Source organism: Haliotis rubra, unplaced genomic scaffold, assembly GCF_003918875.1.
Source record: "Haliotis rubra isolate DU_JTF1 unplaced genomic scaffold, ASM391887v1 Scf890, whole genome shotgun sequence".
Classification (NCBI taxonomy): Eukaryota; Metazoa; Mollusca; class Gastropoda; order Lepetellida; family Haliotidae; genus Haliotis; species Haliotis rubra.
Genome location: NW_025767624.1, coordinates 34818 through 59502, shown reverse-complemented (window position 1 = coordinate 59502; position 24685 = coordinate 34818). Strand labels below are relative to the sequence as shown.

The 24685-nt window shown below is 42.8% G+C and overlaps 1 protein-coding gene across 1 annotated transcript in view; it reads right to left on the bottom strand.

The window, feature by feature from the left end:
* Positions 1 to 638: 638 nt before the first annotated feature.
* Positions 639 to 24685, bottom strand: part of LOC124263623 (G surface protein, allelic form 156-like) — a gene marked incomplete at its 5' end in the record, with an annotated part of 56879 nt that continues 32832 nt past the window's right edge. Inside the window, 9 exons of the mRNA XM_046698271.1 lie at positions 639 to 728; positions 1579 to 1596; positions 1955 to 2011; positions 3290 to 3346; positions 4909 to 4965; positions 5233 to 5291; positions 6252 to 6306; positions 6890 to 6943; positions 9011 to 9067. Coding sequence (XP_046554227.1) covers positions 639 to 728; positions 1579 to 1596; positions 1955 to 2011; positions 3290 to 3346; positions 4909 to 4965; positions 5233 to 5291; positions 6252 to 6306; positions 6890 to 6943; positions 9011 to 9067 — 504 coding nt within the window. The remainder of the gene's footprint in view (positions 729 to 1578; positions 1597 to 1954; positions 2012 to 3289; positions 3347 to 4908; positions 4966 to 5232; positions 5292 to 6251; positions 6307 to 6889; positions 6944 to 9010; positions 9068 to 24685) is intronic.

The following is a 24685-nucleotide window of genomic DNA, read 5'->3' as shown; positions in this document are numbered from 1 at the left end:
ACACCTGTAAACACAGTACTTACACTTGCAACCACAACACACCCGTAGCCACAGTACTTACACTTGTCACCACAACACACCTCTAGCCACAGTAACTACACTTGTCACCACAACAAACCTGTTGCCACAGTACTTACACTTGTCACCATAACACAACTGTAGAAACAGTACTTACACTTGTCACCATAACACACCTGTAGCCACAGCAATTACACTTGTTACCACAACAAACCTGTAGACACAGTACTTATATATTTGACACCACAACACAACTGTAGACACAGTACTTACACTTGTCACCACAACACACCTGTAGACACAGTACTTACACTTGCCACCACAACACAACTGTAGAAAAAGTACTTACACTTATAACCACAACACACCTGTAGACACATTACTCACACTAGTCAACACAACACACCTGTAGCCACATTAATTAGACTTCTCACTACAAAAAACCTGTAGCCACTGTACTGACACTTGTCACAACTACATAACTGTAGCCACAGTACTTACAATTGACACCACAACACACCTGCAGACACAGTACATACACTTGTCACCAGAATACAACTGCAGCCACATTACTTACGCTTGTCACCACAACACACCTGCAGCCACATTACTTACACTTGTCACAACATCACACCTGTAGCAACGGTGCTTACACTTGTCACCACAACACACCTGTAGCCACAGTCTTTACACTTCTCACCACAGCACACCTGTAGACACAGTACTTACACTTGTCACCACAACACACCTGTAGACACAGTACTTTCACTTGCCACCGCAACACACTGTAGACACATTCTTACATTTCTCACCACAACAAACCTGTAGCCACATTACTTCGACTTGTCACCACAACATACCTGTAGACACATTCTTACATTTGTCACCACAACACACCTGTAGCCACAGTTCTTACACTTGTCACCACAACACACCTGTAGACACAGTACTTACACTTGTCACCACAACACACCTGTAGCCACAGTCTTTACACTTTTGACCACAACACACCTGTAGACACAGTACTTACACTTGTCACCACAACACGCTTGTAGCCACAGTACTTACACTTGTCACCACAACACACCTGTAGACACAGTACTTACACTTGCCACCACAACACAACTGTAGAAAAAGTACTTACACTTATAACCACAACACACCTGTAGACACATTACTAACACTAGTCACCACAACACACCTTCAGACACAGTACTTACACTTGACAACACAAAACACCTTTAGACACATTACTTACACTTGATACCACAACACACTTTTAGCCAGAGTACTTTCACTTGACAACACAACACACCTGTAGACACAGTACTTTCACTTGCCACCACAACACACTGTAGACACATTCTTACATTTCTCACCACAACACACCTGTAGCCACAATACTTACACTTGTCACCACAACACAGCTGTAGACACAGTACTTACACTTGCCACCACAACACACCTGTAGAAAAAGTACTTACACTTATAACCACAACACACCTGTAGACACATTACTCACACTAGTCAACACAACACAACTGTAGCCACATTACTCACACTTGTCACCACAACAACCTACAACCACAGTACAAACACTTGTCACCACAAAACAACTGTAGCCACAGTACTTACAAATGTTACCACAACACACCTGTAGACACATTCTTACATTTGTCACCACAACACACCTGTAGCCACATTAATTAGACTTCTCACTACAAAAAACCTGTAGCCACTGTACTGACACTTGTCACAACTACACAACTGTAGCCACAGTACTTACAATTGACACCACAACACACCTGTAGACACAGTACTTACACTTGTCACTACAACACATTTAGCCAGAGTACTAACACTTCAAAACATAACACACCTGCAGACACAGTACATACACTTGTCACCAGAATACAACTGCAGCCACATTACTTACGCTTGTCACCACAACACACCTGTAGCCACAGTCTTTACACTTCTCACCACAGCACACCTGTAGACACAGTACTTACACTTGTCACCACAACACACCTGTAGACACAGTACTTTCACTTGCCACCACAACACACTGTAGACACATTCTTACATTTCTCACCACAACAAACCTGTAGCCACATTACTTCGACTTGTCACCACAACACACCTGTAGACACATTCTTACATTTGTCACCACAACACACCTGTAGCCACAGTTCTTACACTTGTCACCACAACACACCTGTAGACACAGTACTTACACTTGTCACCACAACACACCTGTAGCCACAGTCTTTACACTTTTCACCACAACACACCTGTAGACACAGTACTTACACTTGTCACCACAACACACCTGTAGACACAGTACTTACACTTGTCACCACAACACACCTGTAGACACAGTACTTACACTTGCCACCACAACACAACTGTAGAAAAAGTACTTACACTTATAACCACAACACACCTGTAGACCCATTACTCACACTAGTCACCACAACACACCTTCAGACACAGTACTTACACTTGACAACACAAAACACCTTTAGACACATTACTTACACTTGATACCACAACACACTTTTAGCCAGAGTACTTTCACTTGACAACACTACACACCTGCAGACACAGTACTTACACTTGTCACCAGAACACAACTGTAGCCACATTACTTAGGCATGTCACCACAACACACCTGCAGCCACATCACTTACACTTGTCACAACATCACACCTGTAGCAACGTGGCTTACACTTGTCACCACAACACACCTGTACCCACAGTCTTTACACTTTTCACCACAACACACCTGTAGACACAGTACTTACACTTGTCACCACAACACACCTGTAGCCACAGTACTTACACTTGTCACCACAACACACCTGTAGACACAGTGCTTACCCTTGACACCGCAACACACTGTAGACACATTCTTACATTTCTCACCACAACAAACCTGTAGCCACATTACTTCGACTTGTCACCACAACACACCTGTAGACACATTCTTACATTTGTCACCACAACACACCTGTAGCCACATTAATTAGACTTGTCACCACAAAACACCTGTAGACACATTACTTACACTTGTCACCACAACACACCTGTAGCCACAGTACTTACACTTGACACCACAACACACCTGTAGACACTGTACTTACACTTTGTCACTACAACACATTGTAGCCACAGTACACTTTCACACTTCAAACAAAACATAACAGACCTGCAGACACAGTACATACACTTGTCAATTTCAGAATACAACTGCAGCCACATTACTTACGCTTGTCACCACAACACACCTGTAGCCACAGTCTTTACACTTCTCACCACAGCACACCTGTAGACACAGTACTTCATGTCAGCTTGTCACCACAACACACCTGTAGACACACAGTACTTTCACTTCACACCACAACACACTGTAGACACACATTCTTACATTTCTCACCACAACAAACCTGTAGCCACATTATTTCTGACTTGTCACCACAACACACCTGTAGACACATTCTTACATTTGTCACCACAACACACCTGTAGCCACAGTTCTTACACTGACTGTCACCACAACACACCTGTAGACACAGTACTTACACTTGTCACCACAACACACCTGTAGCCACAGTCTTTACACTTTTCACCACAACACACACTGTAGACACAGTGCACTTACACTTGTCACCACAACACACCTGTAGACACAGTACTTGTCACACTTGTCACCACAACACACCTGTAGAGACAGTACTTACACTTGCCACCACAACACAACTGTAGACAATAGTACTTACACTTATAACCACAACACACCTGTAGACACAGTACTCACACTAGTCACCACAACACACCTTCAGACACAGTACTTACACTTTTATAACAACACAAAACACCCTTTAGACACATTACTTCTGGGCACTTGATACCACAACACACCTCTAGCCAGAGTACTTTCACTTGACAACACAACACACCTGTAGACACACCTTTACACTTCACTACAACAACACACTGTAGCCACATTACTTCTATTGTCACCACAACACACCTGCAGACACATCACTTTACACTTTGTCACAACATCACACTCTGTAGCTAACGTGGCTTACACTTGTCACCACAACACACCTGTACCCACAGTACTTACACTTTCATTCACCACAACACACCTGTAGACACAGTACTTACACTTGTCACCACAACACACCCAATCCGTAGACACAGTACTTACACTTGTCACCACAACACACCTGTACACAGACTTTACACTTGCAACCACAAATACACCTTGTAGACACATTGCAACATTCTGTAGACACAACACACCAGGCATACGATACAGTACATTTCTGTCACCACAACACACCTGTAGCCACATTAATTTCGACTTGTCACCACAACACACCTGTAGACACATTCTTACATTTGTCACCACAACACACCTGTAGCCACACACATTTCTTAGGACTTGTCACCACAAAACATCTTTTTGTAGACACATTACTTACACTTGTCACCACAACACACCTGTAGACACAGTACTTTACACTTGCCACCACACAACTGTAGAAAAAGTACTTACACTTATAACCACAACACACCTGTAGACACATTACTCACACTAGTCAACACAACATCTCTCATCCTAGCATCTAGCCACATTAATTAGACTTCTCACACTACAAAACCTTGTAGCCACTGTACTGACACTGTCACAACTACACAACTGTAGCCACAGTACTTACAATTGTCAATGCACAAGACACCCTAGACACAGTACATACACTTGTCACCAGAATACAACTGCACATTACTTACGCTTTGTCACCACAAATACACCTGCAGCCACATTACTTACATCTTAATCTGTCACAACATCACACCTGTAGCAACGGTGCTTACACTTGTCACCACAACACACCTGTAGCCACAGTCTTTACACTTCTCACCACAGCACACCTGTAGACACAGTACTTTAGATACACTTGTCACCACAACACACCTGTAGCCACAGTACTTTTCACTTGCCACCGCAACACACCTGTAGACACATTACTTACATTTCTCACCACCAACAAACCTGTAGCCACATTACTTTACATGACTTGTCACCACAACATACCTGTAGACACATTACCTTACATTTGTCACCACATCACACCTGTAGCCACAGTTCTTTTACACTTGGTCACCACAACACACAATCTGTAGACACACAGTACTTACACTTGTCACCACAACACACCTGTAGCCACAGTCTTTACACTTTCTTGACCACAACACACCTGTAGACACAGTACTTACACTTGTCACCACAACACGCTTGTAGCCACACATACTTACACTTGTCACCACAACACACCTGTAGACACAGTACTTACACTTGCCACCACACACACACCAGTAGACACATTCTTACACTTGTAACCACAACACACCTAGACACATTACTAACACTAGTCACCACAACACACCTTCGAGGACACAGTACTTACACTTGACAACACAAAACACCTTTTAGACACACATTACTTACACTTGATACCACAACACACTTTTAGCCAGAGTACTTTCTCACTTGACAACAGAACACACCTGTAGACACAGTACTTTCACACTTGCCACCACAACACAACTGTAGACACATTACTTACATTTCTCACCACAACACACCTGTAGCCACATCATCACACTGTCACACACGAATCGTCACCACAACACACCTGTAGACACAGTACTTACACTTGCCACCACAACACACCTGTAGAAACAGTGAACTTACACTTATAACCACAACACACCTGTAGACATTACTCACACTTCCTCAACACAACACAACTGTAGCCACACATTACTCACACTTGTCACCACAGAACAACCTACAACCAATAGTACAAGTTGCACTATGAATCCACAAAACAACTGTAGCCACAGTACTTTACAAATGTTACCACAACACACACCTGTAGACACATTCTTACATTTGTCACCACAACACACCTGTAGCCACATTAATTAGACTTCTCACTACAAAACCTGTAGCCACTGTACTGACACTCACAACACACAACTGTAGCCACAGTACTTACAATTGACACCACAAAAACACCTGTAGACACAGTACTTACACTTGTCACTACAACACATTTAGCCAGGAGTACTAACACTTCAAACATAACACACCTGCAGACACAGTACATACACTTGTCACCAGAACACAACTGCAGCCACACATTTACGCATACTTGTCACCACAACACACCTGTAGCCACAGTCTTTACACTTCTCACCACAGCACACCTGTAGACACAGTACTCACACTTGTCACCACAACACACCTGTAGACACACAGTACTTTCTATTTTATAACCACAACACACTGTAGACACATTCTTACATTTGTCACCACAACAAACCTGTAGCCACAGTACTTGACTTGTCACCACAACACACCTGTAGACACACATTCTACATTTGTTAACCACAACACACCTCTGTAGCCACAGTTCTTACACACCGTTGTCACCACAACACACCTGTAGACACAGTACTTACACTTGTCACCACAACACACCTGTAGCCACAGTCTTCACACTTTTCACCACAACACACCTGTAGACACAGTACTTACACTTGTCACCACAACACACCTGTAGACACAGTACTTTTACACTTGTCACCACAACACACCGTAGAGACAGTCTTACACTTCACCACAACACAACCAGTAGACACAGTACTTACACTTATAACCACAACACACCTGTAGACCCATTACTTACACTAGTCACCACAACACACCTTCAGACACAGTACTTACACTTGACACCACAACACAACCAGACACACCTTTAGGACACATTACTTACACTTAGATACTTACACTTAACACACCTTTAGCCAGAGTACTTTCACTTTGACTGTACACATTACACACCTGCAGACACACAATATCTACACTTGTCACCAGAACACAACTGTAGCCACATTACTTAGGCATGTCACCACAACACACCTGTAGCCACATCACTTACACTTGTCACAACATCACACCTGTAGCAACGTGGCTTACACTTTAAATTTCACAACACACCCAGCCCACAGTCTCTTTCACCACAACACACCTGTAGACACAGTACTTACACTTGTCACCACAACACACCTGTAGCCACAGTACTTTGGCACTTGTCACCACAACACACCTGTAGACACAGTACTTACCCTTGACACCGTCACTATAACACATTCTTACATTTCACAGTAATAAACCTTCAATTACATAACTTCATACCTGCACACCTGTACATTCTTACACTTGTCACCACAACACAACCTGTAGCCTCATTCATTATACTTGTCACCACAACACACCTGTAGACACATTACTTACACTTGTCATACAGCAAACACAACTGTAGCAAGAGTACTAACACTTATCACCACAACACCTGTAGACACAGTACTTTAAGACTTTCGTCACCACAACACACCTTCAGACACAGTACTTACACTTGACAACACAACACACCTTGTAGACACAGTACTTACACTTGTTACCACAAACACACTGTAGCCACAGTGATTTCTACTTGGACAAATTACAACACTAACAACAGAACTTGTGGCCACCACAACACACTTGACACTTGTCACTCACAACACAAACCTGTAGCCACATTACTTCGACTTGTACTGCAAACACAGCTGTAGACACTCTTACATTTCACCACAACACACCCTGTAGCCACAGTACTTACACTTGTCACCACAACACACCTGTTCACAGTTGTTACACTCTGCCAATTGCCACCACACACACCTGTAGACACAGTACTTACACTTGTCACACACAACACACCTGTAGATTACTACAGTCACTTAACACTTCTCTCCAGACACAACACACCTGTAGACACAGTACTTACACTTTTTACTTGTCACCACAACACACCTGTAGCCACAGTACTTACACTTGTCAACACAACACACCTGTAGCCACATTACTTACACTTGGTCACCACAACACACCTGTAGAAAAAGTACTTACACTTATAACCACAACACACCTGTAGCCACAATACTTACACTTCTGTCACCACAACACAACCTGTTCAAGTATCACAGTACTTACACTTGACAAACACAACACACCTTTGTAGCCACATTACTTACACTTTGTCACCAACAACACACCTGTAGAAGCATTACTCACACTGGTCAACACAACACAACTGTAGCTACATACTCACACTTGTCACCACAACAACTGTAGAAGCCACAGTACTTACACTTGTCACCACAACACACCTGTAGACACACAGTACTTACATAATTGTATACCACAACACACCTGTAGACACAGTACTTACACTTGTCAACATTAACACATCTGTAGACACATTCTTACACTTCTCACCACAACACAACCTGTAGCCACTGTACTTTCACACTTGTCACCACTACACACCTGTAGCCACATTAATTACGCACACCTGTCACCCACAACAACACACCTGTAGACACAGCAGTATCCCTACACTTATTACCACAACACACCTGTAGCGTTACTAGTAATTACACTTGTCACACACAACACACCTGTAGACACAGTACATACACTTGTGCACCAGAATACAACTGTAGAAAACATTACTTTACGCTTGTCACTACAACACACCTGCAGCCACATTACTTACACTTGTCATCAACAACACAATCTGTAGCTGCCACAGTTTTTACACTTGTCACCACAAACACATGCAGACACAGTAGAACTTACATCACTCACACCAAACACAACTGTAGCCACACCACTACCACACACCTGTACTTACAGATGCTTCTGGTTATTGTCACCACAACACACCTGTGGATACAGTACTTTACACTTGCCACCACAACACAACTGTAGACACATTTCTTTACATTTGTCACCACAACAAACCTGTAGCCACATTAATTAGACTTGTCACCACAACACACCAATGTAGACATTACTACTTACATTTGTCACCACAACACACCTGTAGCCACAGTTCTTACACTTGACACCACAACACACCTGTAGCCACAGTACTTACACTTATCACTACAACACATCTCTAGCCACAGTACTTACACTTTGTCACCACAACACACCTGCAGCCACAGTTACTTACACCTGTCACCACAACACACCTGTAGCCACAGTACTTTACACTTCCCACCACAACACAAAATGTAGACACAGTACTTACACTTGTCACCACATCACACCTGTAGCAACGGTGCTTACACTTGTCAAAACAACACACCTGTAGACAAAGTCTTTACACTTCTCACCACAACACATCTGTAGACACAGTACTTACACTTCTCACCACAAAACACCTTGAAGACACAGTACTTACAATTGTCACCACAACACACACTGTAGACACATTCTTACATTTGTCACCACATACACAGCCTGTAGCCACATTACTTTTACATTTGTCACCACAAGACACCTGTAGACACATTCTTACATTTGTCACCACAACACACCTTTAGCCACATTAATTAGACTTCTCACAACAACACACCTGTAGCCACTGTACTTACACTTGTCAACACAACACACCTGTAGCAGCAGTACTTACACTTGTCACCCCAGCACACCTGTAGCCACAGTACTTACACTTGTCACCACAACACACTGTAGTCACAATACCTACACTTGTCACTAATATCACACCTGTAGCCACAGTCCTTACACTTGTCACAACAACAAACCTGTAACCACAGTACTTAACACTTGTCACCACAACACACCTGTAGACACAGTACTTACACTTGTCACCACAACACACCTGTAGTCACAGCACTTCTTAAACTTGTCACAACAACACACCTGTAGACACAGTACTTACACTTGCCACCACAACACACCTGTAGCTACAGTTATTACACTTGTCACCACAACACACATGTAGCCACATACGTACACTTGTCACCATAAGACACATGTAGCCATTATTACTTACATCTGTCACCACAAGACACACATGTCGACATATTCTTACATTGGTCACCTCAACACACCTGTAGACACACATTACTTACACTTGCCACCACAACACACCTGTAGAAAAGTACTTACACTTATACCCACAACACACCTGTAGACACAGTACTTACACTTCTCACCACAAAACACCTTAAGACACAGTACTTACAATTGTCACCACAACAACACACCTGTAGACAGACACAGTACTTACACTTGACACCACAACACACCTGTAGACACAGTACTTACACTTATCACTACAACACATCTCTAGCCACGGTACTTACGCTTGTCACCACAACACACCTGCAGCCACAGTACATTTACACTTGTCACCACAACACACCTGTAGCCACAGTCTTTACACTTCTCACCACAACACAAATGTAGACACAGTACTTTACACTTGTCACCACATCACACCTGTAGCAACGGTGCTTACACTTGTCAAAACAACACACCTGTAGACAAAGTCTCTACACTTCTCACCACAACACATCTGTAGACACAGTACTTACACTTCTCACCACAAAACACCTGAAGACACTGTACTTACAATTGTCACCACAACACACACTGTAGACACATTCTTACATTTGTCACCACAATACACCTGTAGCCACATTACTTACATTTGTCACCACCAGACACCTGTAGACACATTCTTGCATTTGTCACCACAACACACCTTTAGCCACATTAATTAGACTTCTCACAACAACACACCTGTAGCCACTGTACTTACACTTGTCATCACAACACACCTGTAACCACAGTACTAACACTTGTCACCACAACACACCTGTAGACACAGTACTTACACTTGTCACCACAACACACCTGTAGTCACAGTCCTTAAACTTGTCACTACGACACACCTGTAGACACAGTACTTACACTTGTCATCACAACACACCCGTAGCCACAGTAATTACACTTGTCACCACAACAAACCTGTAGCCATAGCACTTACGTTTGTCACCACAACACACCTGTAGCCACAGTTCATACACCTGTCACCACAACACAGCTGTAGACAAAGTACTTACATTTGTCACAACAACACACCTGTAGACACAGTACTTACACTTGCCACCACAACACACCTGTAGCTACAGTTATTACACTTGTCACCACAACACACATGTAGCCACAATACGTACACTTGTCACCTTAAGACACATGTAGCCACATTACTTACATCTGTCACCACAAGACACATGTAGACACATTCTTACATTGGTCACCTCAACACACCTGTAGACACATTACTTACACTTGCCACCACAACACACCTGTAGAAAAAGTACTTACACTTATACCCACAACACACCTGTAGACACATTACTCACACTTGTCACCAGAACACAACTGTAGCCACAATACTCACACTTGTCACCACAACACAACTGTAGACACAGTACTTACAATTGTTACCACAACACACCTGTAGCCACAGTACAAACACTTGACACCACAACACACCTGTATACACAGTACTTTCACTTGTCACCACAACACACCTTTAGCCAGAGTACTTACACTTGTCACCACAACACACCTGTAGTCACAGTACTTACACTTGTCACTACCTCACACCTGTATCCACAGTACTTACACTTGTCATCACAACACACCTGTAGCCACAGTACTTACACTTGTCACCACAACACACCTGTAGACATAGTACTTACATTTGTTCTGTTGGTCTATTCTACAAACTATACAATCTTGGAATTACTGGGAAACTCTGGAGGATACTACGCCTATCCTATAGTTCAATGCATTCATGTGTAGGTTTTGCTGGTTTTAAGTCCGATCTATTTCACATTAGGGACAAGGCGTGGGCCAAGGTCGTGTTTTTGTCTGCCTGGCTATTTTCTCTCTATATAAATGATCTGCTACATGAACTAAATGATACTGGCTGCGGTCTGTGTCTGCCTTGGGGGAAATGCCCAGGAATATTGCTAGCTGATGACACAACGTTGCTCACCAATAATCCAACTGATCTCCAAAGACTGTTGAAGGTGACTGAACTATATGCAAATAAGTGGCAGCTAAAATACAATGTTGGTAAAAAGCGCTGCCGTAACCTTTGGACGTAGCAATGCATCCGTACCTGCTAACCTGTATCTTGGAGAAATTAATCTCCCTATTAAATGGTCTGTAGTTTATGCTGGAGTCCATATCAGCACTACTAAGTGCTCTACGGAGAAAACAAAACTTGTCTGTGAAAAGCTACGAAAATTGATAAATATGAACTATGGCTCTGGCCTCTACTTTGGCGGTATGAATCCTCTAGTGGCGGTACGTATTTGGAATCGTGTGATTCTACCTTGTGGTTTGTATGGATGTACAGTTTGGGGCCAAACTGTCCCTTAAAGAATATGAAATGCTAGAAATCATCCTGCGCTACTTCTGTAAGAAAGTCCAAGGCTTTAATAAGTACATGCCAAATGAAATTGTAAGAGATACAGTCGGGATAACATCCCTACAAGGATATATAGATCAACAAAGCCTCTTACTCCTTGGTAAACTCTGTAATGCCAACACAAGATACAGCTTTAAACAAATGTTTTTAGCCCGCCTTGGCCAATACCACTGTAAAGAACCACTGATATACAAAAATAAGTTTGATATGAAATCACCTGTTTTTGTTAACATGTTTCCAAATACAATCTGCTTAGTGAAATCCGTAACTACATTTGTGATTCTAAGTTTATGAAGAAAAATGCTTGGTCGCAACTAGTCAAAGATAAGGTAATTACATACGATCAAATGCAGTTGGTAAATGTACTTTCACAGACAAGGTTGTCTCTCTTCAGATATCTAACAATAAGATCAGGACGAGAACATAGACTATGGATACTCGCTTTAGAACGACCTCAGAACTTCACTGACATTGCGAGAATTATAAGGCTTGGTGCAACTCCAATAGAATCAAAGGAATGTCTATGTGGTACAGTTGCTCTCACGACATTATGAAACATGTTTTATGTCATGCCAGTATAACTTAGTAGAAAGGAATTCTCTATTTGAAAGAATCTGTGATACTCTTGACATAGACATTTTTGTTAAAATGTGGATGGAAGACGATGATGTATTCCTGTCATTGCTCCTCGGAGGTATACCCGACCACTGTAAGGATGTACTGGATTATAATGTTTGGTCAGAACTGATGGTAATGACTAGTCTCTCTGTTCGCAGTTAGGAGAGCATACTCCGGCAATGCTCATAAATACCTTCAGTTCTTTCACAAATGAATATTACTGTATAATATAAGTACTAATAATTAGAAAGTATTCTGCACTGTTGTTTACAATACAGATGTAATCTTCATTTTATGGAGGAAATAAAGAATATCTATCTATCTATCAACACACCTGTAGCCACAGTACTTACACTTGACACCACAACACACCTGTAGCCACAGTACTTACACTTATCACTACAACACATCTCTAGCCACAGTACTTACGTTTGTCACCACAACACACCTGCAGCCACAGTACTTACACCTGTCACCACAACACACCTGTAGCCACAGTCTTTACACTTCCCACCACAACACAAATGTAGACACAGTACTTACACTTGTCACCACATCACACCTGTAGCAACGGTGCTTACACTTGTCAAAACAACACACCTGTAGACAAAGTCTTTACACTTCTCACCACAACACATCTGTAGACACAGTACTTACACTTCTCACCACAAAACACCTGAAAACACAGTACTTACAATTGTCACCACAACACACACTGTAGACACATTCTTACATTTGTCACCACAATACACCTGTAGCCACATTACTTACATTTGTCACCACAAGACACCTGTAGACACATTCTTACATTTGTCACCACAACACACCTTTAGCCACATTAATTAGACTTCTCACAACAACACACCTGTAGCCACTGTACTTACACTTGTCAACACAACACACCTGTAGCAGCAGTACTTACACTTGTCACCACAACACACTGTAGTCACAATACCTACACTTGTCACTACATCACACCTGTAGCCACAGTCCTTACACTTGTCACAACAACAAACCTGTAACCACAGTACTAACACTTGTCACCACAACACACCTGTAGACACAGTACTTACACTTGTCACCACAACACACCTGTAGTCACAGTACTTAAACTTGTCACAACAACACACCTGTAGACACAGTACTTACACTTGCCACCACAACACACCTGTAGCTACAGTTATTACACTTGTCACCACAACACACATGTAGCCACAATACGTACACTTGTCACCATAAGACACATGTAGCCACATTACTTACATCTGTCACCACAAGACACATGTCGACATATTCTTACATTGGTCACCTCAACACACCTGTAGACACATTACTTACACTTGCCACCACAACACACCTGTAGAAAAAGTACTTACACTTATACCCACAACACACCTGTAGACACAGTACTTACACTTCTCACCACAAAACACCTTAAGACACAGTACTTACAATTGTCACCACAACACACACTGTAGACACAGTACTTACACTTGACACCACAACACACCTGTAGACACAGTACTTACACTTATCACTACAACACATCTCTAGCCACGGTACTTACGCTTGTCACCACAACACACCTGCAGCCACAGTACTTACACTTGTCACCACAACACACCTGTAGCCACAGTCTTTACACTTCTCACCACAACACAAATGTAGACACAGTACTTACACTTGTCACCACATCACACCTGTAGCAACGGTGCTTACACTTGTCAAAACAACACACCTGTAGACAAAGTCTTTACACTTCTCACCACAACACATCTGTAGACACAGTACTTACACTTCTCACCACAAAACACCTGAAGACACTGTACTTACAATTGTCACCACAACACACACTGTAGACACATTCTTACATTTGTCACCACAATACACCTGTAGCCACATTACTTACATTTGTCACCACCAGACACCTGTAGACACAGTACTTACACTTATCACTACAACACATCTCTAGCCACAGTACTTACGCTTGTCACCACAACACACCTGCAGCCACAGTACTTACACTTGTCACCACAACACACCTGTAGCCACAGTCTTTACACTTCTCACCACAACACAAATGTAGACACAGTACTTACACTTGTCACCACATCACACCTGTAGCAACGGTGCTTACACTTGTCAAAACAACACACCTGTAGACAAAGTCTTTACACTTCTCACCACAACACATCTGTAGACACAGTACTTACACTTCTCACCACAAAACACCTGAAGACACTGTACTTACAATTGTCACCACAACACACACTGTAGACACATTCTTACATTTGTCACCACAATACACCTGTAGCCACATTACTTACATTTGTCACCACCAGACACCTGTAGACACATTCTTGCATTTGTCACCACAACACACCTTTAGCCACATTAATTAGACTTCTCACAACAACACACCTGTAGCCACTGTACTTACACTTGTCAACACAACACACCTGTAGCAGCAGTACTTACACTTGTCACCACAACACACCTGTAGACATAGTACTTACATTTGTTCTGTTGGTCTATTCTACAAACTATACAATCTTGGAATTACTGGGAAACTCTGGAGGATACTACGCCTATCCTATAGTTCAATGCATTCATGTGTAAGTTTTGCTGGTTTTAAGTCCGATCTATTTCACATTAGACAAGGCGTGGGCCAAGGTCGTGTTTTGTCTGCCTGGCTATTTTCTCTCTATATAAATGATCTGCTACATGAACTAAATGATACTGGCTGCGGTCTGTGTCTGCCTTGGGGGAAATGCCCAGGAATATTGCTAGCTGATGACACAACGTTGCTCACCAATAATCCAACTGATCTCCAAAGACTGTTGAAGGTGACTGAACTATATGCAAATAAGTGGCAGCTAAAATACAATGTTGGTAAAAGCGCTGCCGTAACCTTTGGACGTAGCAATGCATCCGTACCTGCTAACCTGTATCTTGGAGAAATTAATCTCCCTATTAAATGGTCTGTAGTTTATGCTGGAGTCCATATCAGCACTACTAAGTGCTCTACGGAGAAAACAAAACTTGTCTGTGAAAAGCTACGAAAATTGATAAATATGAACTATGACTCTGGCCTCTACTTTGGCGGTATGAATCCTCTAGTGGCGGTACGTATTTGGAATCGTGTGATTCTACCTTGTAGTTTGTATGGATGTACAGTTTGGGGCAAACTGTCCCTTAAAGAATATGAAATGCTAGAAATCATCCTGCGCTACTTCTGTAAGAAAGTCCAAGGCTTTAATAAGTACATGTCAAATGAAATTGTAAGAGATACAGTCGGGATAACATCCCTACAAGGATATATAGATCAACAAAGCCTCTTACTCCTTGGTAAACTCTGTAATGCCAACACAAGATACAGCTTTAAACAAATGTTTTTAGCCCGCCTTGGCCAATACCACTGTAAAGAACCACTGATATACAAAATAAGTTTGATATGAAATCACCTGTTTTTAACATGTTTCCAAATACAATCTGCTTAGTGAAATCCGTAACTACATTTGTGATTCTAAGTTTATGAAGAAAAATGCTTGGTCGCAAGTAGTCAAAGATAAGGTAATTACATATGATCAAATGCAGTTGGTAAATGTACTACAGACAAGGTTGTCTCTCTTCAGATATCTAACAATAAGATCAGGACGAGAACATAGACTATGGATACTCGCTTTAGAACGACCTCAGAACTTCACTGACATTGCGAGAATTATAAGGCTTGGTGCAACTCCAATAGAATCAAAGGAATGTCTATGTGGTACAGTTGCTCACGACATTATGAAACATGTTTTTATGTCATGCCAGTATAACTTAGTAGAAAGGAATTCTCTATTTGAAAGAATCTGTGATACTCTTGACATAGACATTTTTGTTAAAATGTGGATGGAAGACGATGATGTATTCCTGTCATTCCTCCTCGGAGGTATACCCGACCACTGTAAGGATGTACTGGATTATAATGTTTGGTCAGAACTGATGGTAATGACTAGTCTCTCTGTTCGCAGTTAGGAGAGCATACTCCGGCAATGCTCATAAATACCTTCAGTTCTTTCACAATTGAATATTACTGTATAATATAAGTACTAATAATTAGAAAGTATTCTGCACTGCTGTTTACAATACAGATGTAATCTTCATTTTATGGAGGAAATAAAGAATATCTATCTATCTATCAACACACCTGTAGCCACAGTACTTACACTTGACACCACAACACACCTGTAGCCACAGTACTTACACTTATCACTACAACACATCTCTAGCCACAGTACTTACGCTTGTCACCACAACACACCTGCAGCCACAGTACTTACACCTGTCACCACAACACACCTGTAGCCACAGTCTTTACACTTCTCACCACAACACAAATGTAGACACAGTACTTACACTTGTCACCACATCACACCTGTAGCAACGGTGCTAACACTTGTCAAAACAACACACCTGTAGACAAAGTCTTTACACTTCTCACCACAACACATCTGTAGACACAGTACTTACACTTCTCACCACAAAACACCTGAAGACACAGTACTTACAATTGTCACCACAACACACACTGTAGATACATTCTTACATTTGTCACCACAATACACCTGTAGCCACATTACTTACATTTGTCACCACAAGACACCTGTAGACACATTCTTACATTTGTCACCACAACACACCTTTAGCCACATTAATTAGACTTCTCACAACAACACACCTGTAGCCACTGTACTTACACTTGTCAACACAACACACCTGTAGCAGCAGTACTTACACTTGTCACCCCAGCACACCTGTAGCCACAGTACTTACACTTGACACCACAACACACCTGTAGACACAGTACTTACACTTATCACTACAACACATCTCTAGCCACAGTACCTACGCTTGTCACCACAACACACCTGCAGCCACAGTACTTACACTTGTCACCACAACACACATGTAGCCACAGTCTTTACACTTCTCACCACAACACAAATGTAGACACAGTACTTACACTTGTCACCACATCACACAGGTAGCAACGGTGCTTACACTTGTCAAAACAACACACCTGTAGACAAAGTCTTTACACTTCTCACCACAACACATATGTAGACACAGTACTTACACTTCTCACCACAAAACACCTGAAGACACAGTACTTACATTTGTCACCACAACACACCTTTAGCCACATTAATTAGACTTCTCACAAAAACACACCTGTAGCCACTGTACTTACACTTGTCAACACAACACACCTGTAGCAGCAGTACTTACACTTGTCACCCCAGCACACGTGTAGCCACAGTACTTACACTTGTCACAACAACACACTGTAGTCACAATACCTACACTTGTCACTACATCACACCTGTAGACACAGTACTTACACTTGTCATCACAACAAACCAGTAACCACAGTACTAACACTTGTCACCACAACACACCTGTAGACACAGTACTTACACTTGTCACTACAACACATCTCTAGCCACAGTACTTACACTTGACAACACAACACACATGCAGACACAGTACTTATACTTGTCACCACAACACACCTTTAGCCACATTAATTAGACTTCTCACAACAACACACCTGTAGCCACAGTACTTACACTTGTCACTACATCACACCTGTAGACACAGTACTTACACTTGTCATCACAACAAACCTGTAACCACAGTACTAACACTTGTCACCACAACAAACCTGTAGACACAGTACTTACACTTGTCACTGCAACACATCTCTAGCCACAGTACTTACACTTGACAACACAACACACCTGCAGACACAGTACTTACACTTGTCACCACAACACACCTGTAGCTACAGTAATTACGCTTGTCACAACAACACACCTGCAGCCACAGTACTTACACTTGTTACCACAATACACGTGTAGCAACAGTACTTACACTTGTCACCACTTCACACTTGTAACCACAGTACTTACACTTGTCACCACAACACACCTGCAAACACAGTACTTACACTTGTCACCACAACACAACAGTAGTCACACTACTTACACATGTCAACACAACAGTAGTCACAATACTTACACTTGTCACCACTTGTTAACAGAACACACCTGTAGACACACTACTTTCACTTGTCACCACGACAAACCTTTAGACACAGTACTTACACTTGTCACCACGACACACCTGTAGCCACATTACTTAAAGTTGCCACCACAACACACCTGTAGACACAGTACTTACACTTGCCACCACAGCACACCTGTCGACACAGTACTTACACTTGTCACCACGACACATCTGTACCCACAGTACTTACACTTATCACCACGACACACCTGTAGCCACAGTATTTACAGTTGCCACCACAACACCCCCGTAGCCACATTACTAAAACTAGTCAGCACGATCCACCTGTACCCATACTAATTACACATGTCACCACGACACACCTGTACATACACTACTTATACTTGTCACCTCGACAGACCTTTAGACACAGTACTTACACTTGTCACCACAACACTCATGTAGTAACAATACTTACAATTGTCACCTCAACACACCGGTAGACACAGTACTTACACTTGTCACCACAACACACCTTTAGCCACAGTACTTACACTTTTCCCCACAACACACATGTAGTAACAATACTGAAAATTGTCACCACAACACACCGGTAGACACAGTATTTACACTTGTCACCACAACACACCTGCTGTCACAGTACTTATATTTGCCACCACAACACACCCGAAAGCATACTACTAAAACTTGTCACCACGATCCACTTGTAGCCACAGTACTGAAACTTTTCAAAACGACACACCTGTGGACACAGTACTTTCACTTGTCACCACAAGACACCTGTAGCCACAGTACTTACACTTGTAGCCACAACACACCTGTAGACACTGTACTTACATTTGCCACCACAACACACCCGTAGCCATATTACTTACACTTGTCACCACGATACACAAGTAGCCACGGTACTTACAATTTTCACCACGACACACATTTAGCCACAGTACTTACACTTGTCGCCACAACACACATGTAGTAACAATACTGACAATTGTCACCACAACACACCTGTAGCAACGGTACTTCCACTTGTAACCACAACACACCTGTAGACACTGTACTTACACTTGTCAACACCACACTCCTGTAGAAACAGTACCTACACTTGTCACCTCGACACACCTGCAGCCACAGTCCTTACACTTGTCACAACAACACACCTGCAGCCACAGTACTTACACTTGTTACCACAATACACGTGTAGCAACAGTACTTACACTTGTCACCACTTCACACTTGTAACCACAGTACTTACACTTGTCACCACAACACACCTGCAAACACAGTACTTACACTTGTCACCACAACACAACAGTAGTCACACTACTACACATGTCAACACAACAGTAGTCACAATACTTACACTTGTCACCACTTGTTAACAGAACACACCTGTAGACACACTACTTTCACTTGTCACCACGACAAACCTTTAGACACAGTACTTACACTTGTCACCACGACACACCTGTAGCCACATTACTTAAAGTTGCCACCACAACACACCTGTAGACACAGTACTTACACTTGCCACCACAGCACACCTGTCGACACAGTACTTACACTTGTCACCACGACACATCTGTACCCACAGTACTTACACTTATCACCACGACACACCTGTAGCCACAGTATTTACAGTTGCCACCACAACACCCCCGTAGCCACATTACTAAAACTAGTCAGCACGATCCACCTGTACCCATACTAATTACACATGTCACCACGACACACCTGTACATACACTACTTATACTTGTCACCTCGACAGACCTTTAGACACAGTACTTACACTTGTCACCACAACACTCATGTAGTAACAATACTTACAATTGTCACCTCAACACACCGGTAGACACAGTACTTACACTTGTCACCACAACACACCTTTAGCCACAGTACTTAAACACTTTTCCCCACAACACACATGTAGTAACAATTACTGAAAAAGCCACAGTTGTCACCACAACACACCGGTAGACACAGTATTTACACTTGTCACCACAACACACCCTGCCACAGTCACAGCAATTTCCACATGTATATTTGCCTTGCCTCACAACACACCCGTAAGCACTACTACTAAAACTTGTCACCACGATCCACTTGTAGCCACAGTACTGAAACTTTCAAAACGACACACCTGTGGACACAGTACTTTCACTTGTCACCACAAGACACCTGTAGCCACAGTACTTTACACTCTGTAGCCAACACACCTTGTAGACACAGTACTTACATTTGCCACCACAACACACCTGTAGCCATATTACTAACACTTGTCACCACGATACACAAGTAGCCACGGTACTTACAATTTTCACCACGACACACATTTAGCCACAGTACTTACACTTGTCGCCACAACACACATGTAGTAACAATACTGACAATTGTCACCACAACACACCTGTAGCAACGGTACTTCCACTTGTAACCACAACACACCTGTAGACACTGTACTTACACTTGTCAACACCACACTCCTGTAGAAACAGTACCTACACTTGTCACCTCGACACACCTGCAGCCACAGTCCTTACACTTGTTTCCACAACACACCTGTAGCCACAGTACTTATACTTGTTACAACAACAAACCTGTAGACATAGTACTTACACTTGTCACAACAACACACCTCTAGCCACCGTAAATACGCTTGCCACCACAAAACACCTGTAGACACACTACTTACACTTGTCACCACAACACAACTGTAGCCAGAGTACTTACACTTGCCACCACAACACACCTGTGGACATAGTACTTACACTTGTAACCACAACACACCTATAGCCATAGTTCATACACGTGTCACCCCAACACGTCTCTAGCCACAGTACCTACACTTGTCACCACAACAAACCTGTAGCCACAGTACTTACACTAGCCACCACAACACACCTGTAGCCACAGTACTTACACTAGCCACCACAACACACCTCCGTATTTATTAACTTACACTTGTCACCAGAACGATTAGGTGTGTGCCATTAACTAGTGCATTTCTCTGGCTTAAGGTGTTGTGGGTGACCAGTGTTATACTTTTGTCTACAGGTGTGTTGCTGTAACTAGTGTAAGCACTCTGGCCAAAAGTTGTGTTGAGGTGACTAGTGTAATTACTGTTTTACAGGTGTGTTGTACGGGCAAGGTAAGCACTGTGGCTATAGGTGCAATGCCAGTGTCAGGTTAGTGAAAGCAGTTGCTGCCCACAGGCTGTGCTGTGTTGACATTTTGTAAGTACCAAGTCAGCAGGTTTTGTGGTGAGCAGGCGTGCCGGTGGTGTTAGGACAAGTGTAAGCACCATGTCGACAGGTGTGCTGTGGTGCAAGTGGAAGTTCTGTTGCCACAGGTGTCTTATGGCGACACGTCAAGGTACCAGTTAGCACAGGTGTGTTACAGGTCACAGGGTGTACTGTGGCTACAGGTGCAGTTGTGGTGGCAAAAGCAGGCATTGTGGGTGGCTTGGTGACAAGTGGCAGTACTGTGTTCACAGGTGTGTTGTAAGAAGTGTAGCATTCTGGTTACAGTTGCAGTGTTTACTGGCTGAGCATGCAAGTTACCGTAGCTAGAGAATTCCTGATGTTAGCCGTGGTACAAGTACACTCACTGTGGCTACAGGTGTTGGTGGTGACAAGTGGCACTATGCCTGTCAGGTGTTGTGGGTGCAGAAGTCTAAGCATTCCAAGCAATAGGGTGCATTGCAGTGACTGTGTACCTGTAGCCCACAGGCGTCTTGTGGGGAAGTGTAAGCACTGTGGCCAGGGTAGTTAAAGTGACAAGTGCAAGTACTGTCTCTACAGGTGTTTTGAGGTGCGCAAGCGTAGGTATTGTGGCTAGATGTTCGTTAGGTTACAGTGTAAGTACTATGTCGACAGGTGCGCAGCGGTGGAGGCGAGCGTGGCTGTAGCAACAGTACCTGTGACGTCACCATAAGACACCTGTAGCCACAGAACTTCCACTTGCCACCACAACACAACTGTAGACACAGTACTTCCACTTGCCACTACAACACACCTGTAGACATTGCACTTACACTTGTCAACACGACACACCTGTAGTCACAGTCCTTACACTTGTTACCACAACACATCTCTAGCCAAAGTACCTACACTTGTCACCACAACACACCTGTAGCCACAGTACTTACACTAGCCACCACAACACAACTGTAGCCACAGTACTTACACAAGTCACCACAACAAACCTCTGACCAGAGTACTTACACTTGTAACCACAACACTTCTCTAGACACAGTAACTACGCTTGCCACCTCAAAACACCTGTAGACACAGTACTTACACTATTCACCACAACACACCTGTAGACACAGTACTCACACTAACCCCTACAACACAAATGTAGCCACAGTACTTACACTAGCCACCACAACACAACTGTATCCACAGTACTCACACTTGTCACCACAACACACCTGTCTACATAGAACTTACTCTTGTAACTACAACACACCTCCAGCCACAGTACCTACGCTTCTGACCACAAAACACAGTATCAAACAACAATATCCACAGTACATACACTTGCAACCAGAACACACCTGTAGACACAGTACTTACACTTGTCACTACAACACACCTGTAGACACAGTACTTACACTTCATACCATAACACACCTATAGCCACAGTACTTACACTTACCACCACAACATCTGCCACACAGTACTTCCAACACAACTGCCACAGTACTTACACTAGCAACCACAACACAACTGTAGACACAGTACTTACACTTGTCAGTACTATCTACACTCTGTCACCACAACACACCTGTAGCCACCACAACACAACTGTAGTACTTTGTCACACTTCGGAATAGTACACACACAACACACCTCCAGCCACAGTACACAGTACCCTACACTTGCCAGTACATTCACAACACAATTGTAGACCTTAAGCCTCGACACCTTAAACACAGTATCTACACTTGTCACCACAACACACCTGTAGCCACAGTACTACTAACCCCTACAACATAAATGTAGCACAGTACTTACATCACTAGCTCACCACACAACACAACTGTGGCCCAGTACTTACACTTGTACCATACACACTTGTCGGACTTCACAACACAATTTCCAGCGAGTACTTCTTACGCTTGTCACTACACACCAGTAGACGCAGTACTTACACTAGTCACCACAACACACCTGTACCCAGAGTACTTACACTAGTTACCACAACACACCTGTAGACACAGTACTTACACTAGTCACAACAACACACCTGTATCCAGAGAACCAACACTAGTTACCACAACACACCTGTAAACACAGAACTTACACTTGACACCACAACACACCTGTAGCCACAGTACTTACACTAGCCACCACAACACAACTGTACCCACAGTACTCACACGTGTCACCACAACACACCTGTCGGAAAAGTACTTACACTTGTAACCACAACACACCTCCAGCCACAGTACCTACGCTTGTCACCACAAAACACCTGTAGACACAGTACTTACATTTGTCAGCACAACACACCTGTAGA